The following is a 1,732-nucleotide window of genomic DNA, read 5'->3' on the forward strand; positions in this document are numbered from 1 at the left end:
TAATATGGCTAAATCGACTGAAGAATCCTACTGGAAGACTAGCAAGATGGGCACTGCGACTTCAGCCCTTTGATTACACCATAATCCATCGCAAGGGGAAAGACAATGTTGTTCCTGACTTCCTCTCAAGAAATGTAGAAATTTCAGTAGATTGTATTAATGTTTCCCAAAATATCATGGAAGATTTTCGCAACATCTCTGATGTATGGTACAGGAAAATGATTACTAATATCAGTAACAGACCTGATAATTTTCCCCAATGGAGAATAGATGGTGACATCATATATAAATATGTTAAATGTACTATACCAGAGTTGTCAATGGAATCGGATTACTGGAAAATTGTGGTTCCCAAGGATAAGAGACGGGAAATAATTGGTCAGCACCATGACGATGTTAGAGCTGGACACGTGGGTATCTATAAAACTTACTGGAAATTATATAACAGATTTACTTGGCCGAAAATGCGAACTGATGTGGCTAAATATATCAAAGCTTGCAAGATATGTGCTCAACACAAGCCTGAACAAAAACCTGCAGCTAGGCTCATGGGGGTAGGCCTCCTGTCGACCGACCCTGGCAAATGATAAGTCTGGACTTCATGGGTCCCTATCCTCGAAGCAGTAATTTGCTTTGCTTTGCTTTGCTATTTACTCTCGATATGCGATTATTTCAGTAAGTATGCAGTTCTCTGTCCTTTGCGAACAGCAACTTCGAAAGCTTTAACTCGTTTTGTAGAAGAACAGGTATTTTGCGTGTACGGTGTGCCTCAATTCCTAATTTGCGATAATGGAAAACAAATGCGTAGTAAAGAGTTCCAGAACCTGTGTAACAAATACCACACTAAATTATCTTATACTGCTCATTATAATGCAAGAGCCGACCCCGTAGAAAGGTATAACAAGATAATAATAACGATGATTTCCTGCTATCTTAAAGACAACCACAACAGATGGGATGAAAACATTGCAGCAATTGGTTGTGCTATCCGTACTTCAAAGAGTGAGACAACAGGTTTTACTCCATATTTTCTGAACTTCGGTCGAGAATATGTCGGGGATGGAAATGAATATCAATTGCTATTAGAAGGTCAGAGCATCGGTAAAGATATTGAAGTGGAAATGACAAGAAGAAAAGTGGGTTACCAGAAGATGTTCGAAAAGGTGAAGAACCGGATTTTCTCTGCTCAAGACAGGAATAGGAAGGTTTACAACTTACGTAGAAGACCGGTACATTTTAAAGTTGGAGATCAAGTGTGGCGGAAAAATAAAATCTTATCTGATGCATCTAAGAATATTAATGCCAAATTAAGTCCAAAATTTGTAGGTCCTTTTACCGTAAACCAGAAAATTGAGAATTGGACGTATGAACTTATAGATGGTTCTGGGAAATCCACCGGAATTTGGCATGTACAGGAACTTAAGCCTATTGTCGATCCTACCGATGAATAACGGGAATCCATCGACCGTTTTCCTTATCGGTGAACATTTGAGTTCACCTCTGTTGAAGCAGAGGGGGAGTGTAACGGTTTCAATTATGATTAACTGGGAGAACTAAATAAATAATGAGATATTGTGTGCCTTGTGAATATGTTGTGTTATAATTTTAATGATTAATTTAGTCTTTCAGTAATTTTAAATCAATTCCTTCAAAGAAAAAGAAAAAAAGCTCTGTTTCTTTTGGCCGCCACTTATCTATCCATTTTATTGCTTAAAAATTACAAATCAAACCC

The 1,732-nt window shown here is 37.9% G+C and overlaps 1 protein-coding gene across 1 annotated transcript; it reads left to right on the forward strand.

The window, feature by feature from the left end:
* The first annotated feature begins 917 nt into the window (after positions 1 to 917).
* Positions 918 to 1,451, forward strand: LOC108911524. Its single transcript, XM_018716489.1, has one exon. The coding sequence runs from the start codon at positions 918 to 920 to the stop codon at positions 1,449 to 1,451; it is 534 nt and encodes a 177-aa protein (XP_018572005.1).
* Positions 1,452 to 1,732: the final 281 nt, after the last annotated feature.

The sequence above is a fragment of the Anoplophora glabripennis genome, unplaced genomic scaffold (genome assembly GCF_000390285.2).
Source record: "Anoplophora glabripennis isolate ALB-LARVAE unplaced genomic scaffold, Agla_2.0 scaffold895, whole genome shotgun sequence".
In the NCBI taxonomy this organism is placed as follows: Eukaryota; Metazoa; Arthropoda; class Insecta; order Coleoptera; family Cerambycidae; genus Anoplophora; species Anoplophora glabripennis.

Bases quoted from the DNA above. Each gene is read 5' to 3' on its own strand.
- LOC108911524 (XM_018716489.1), top strand. From the start codon at position 918: ATGATTTCCTGCTATCTTAAAGACAACCACAACAGATGGGATGAAAAC.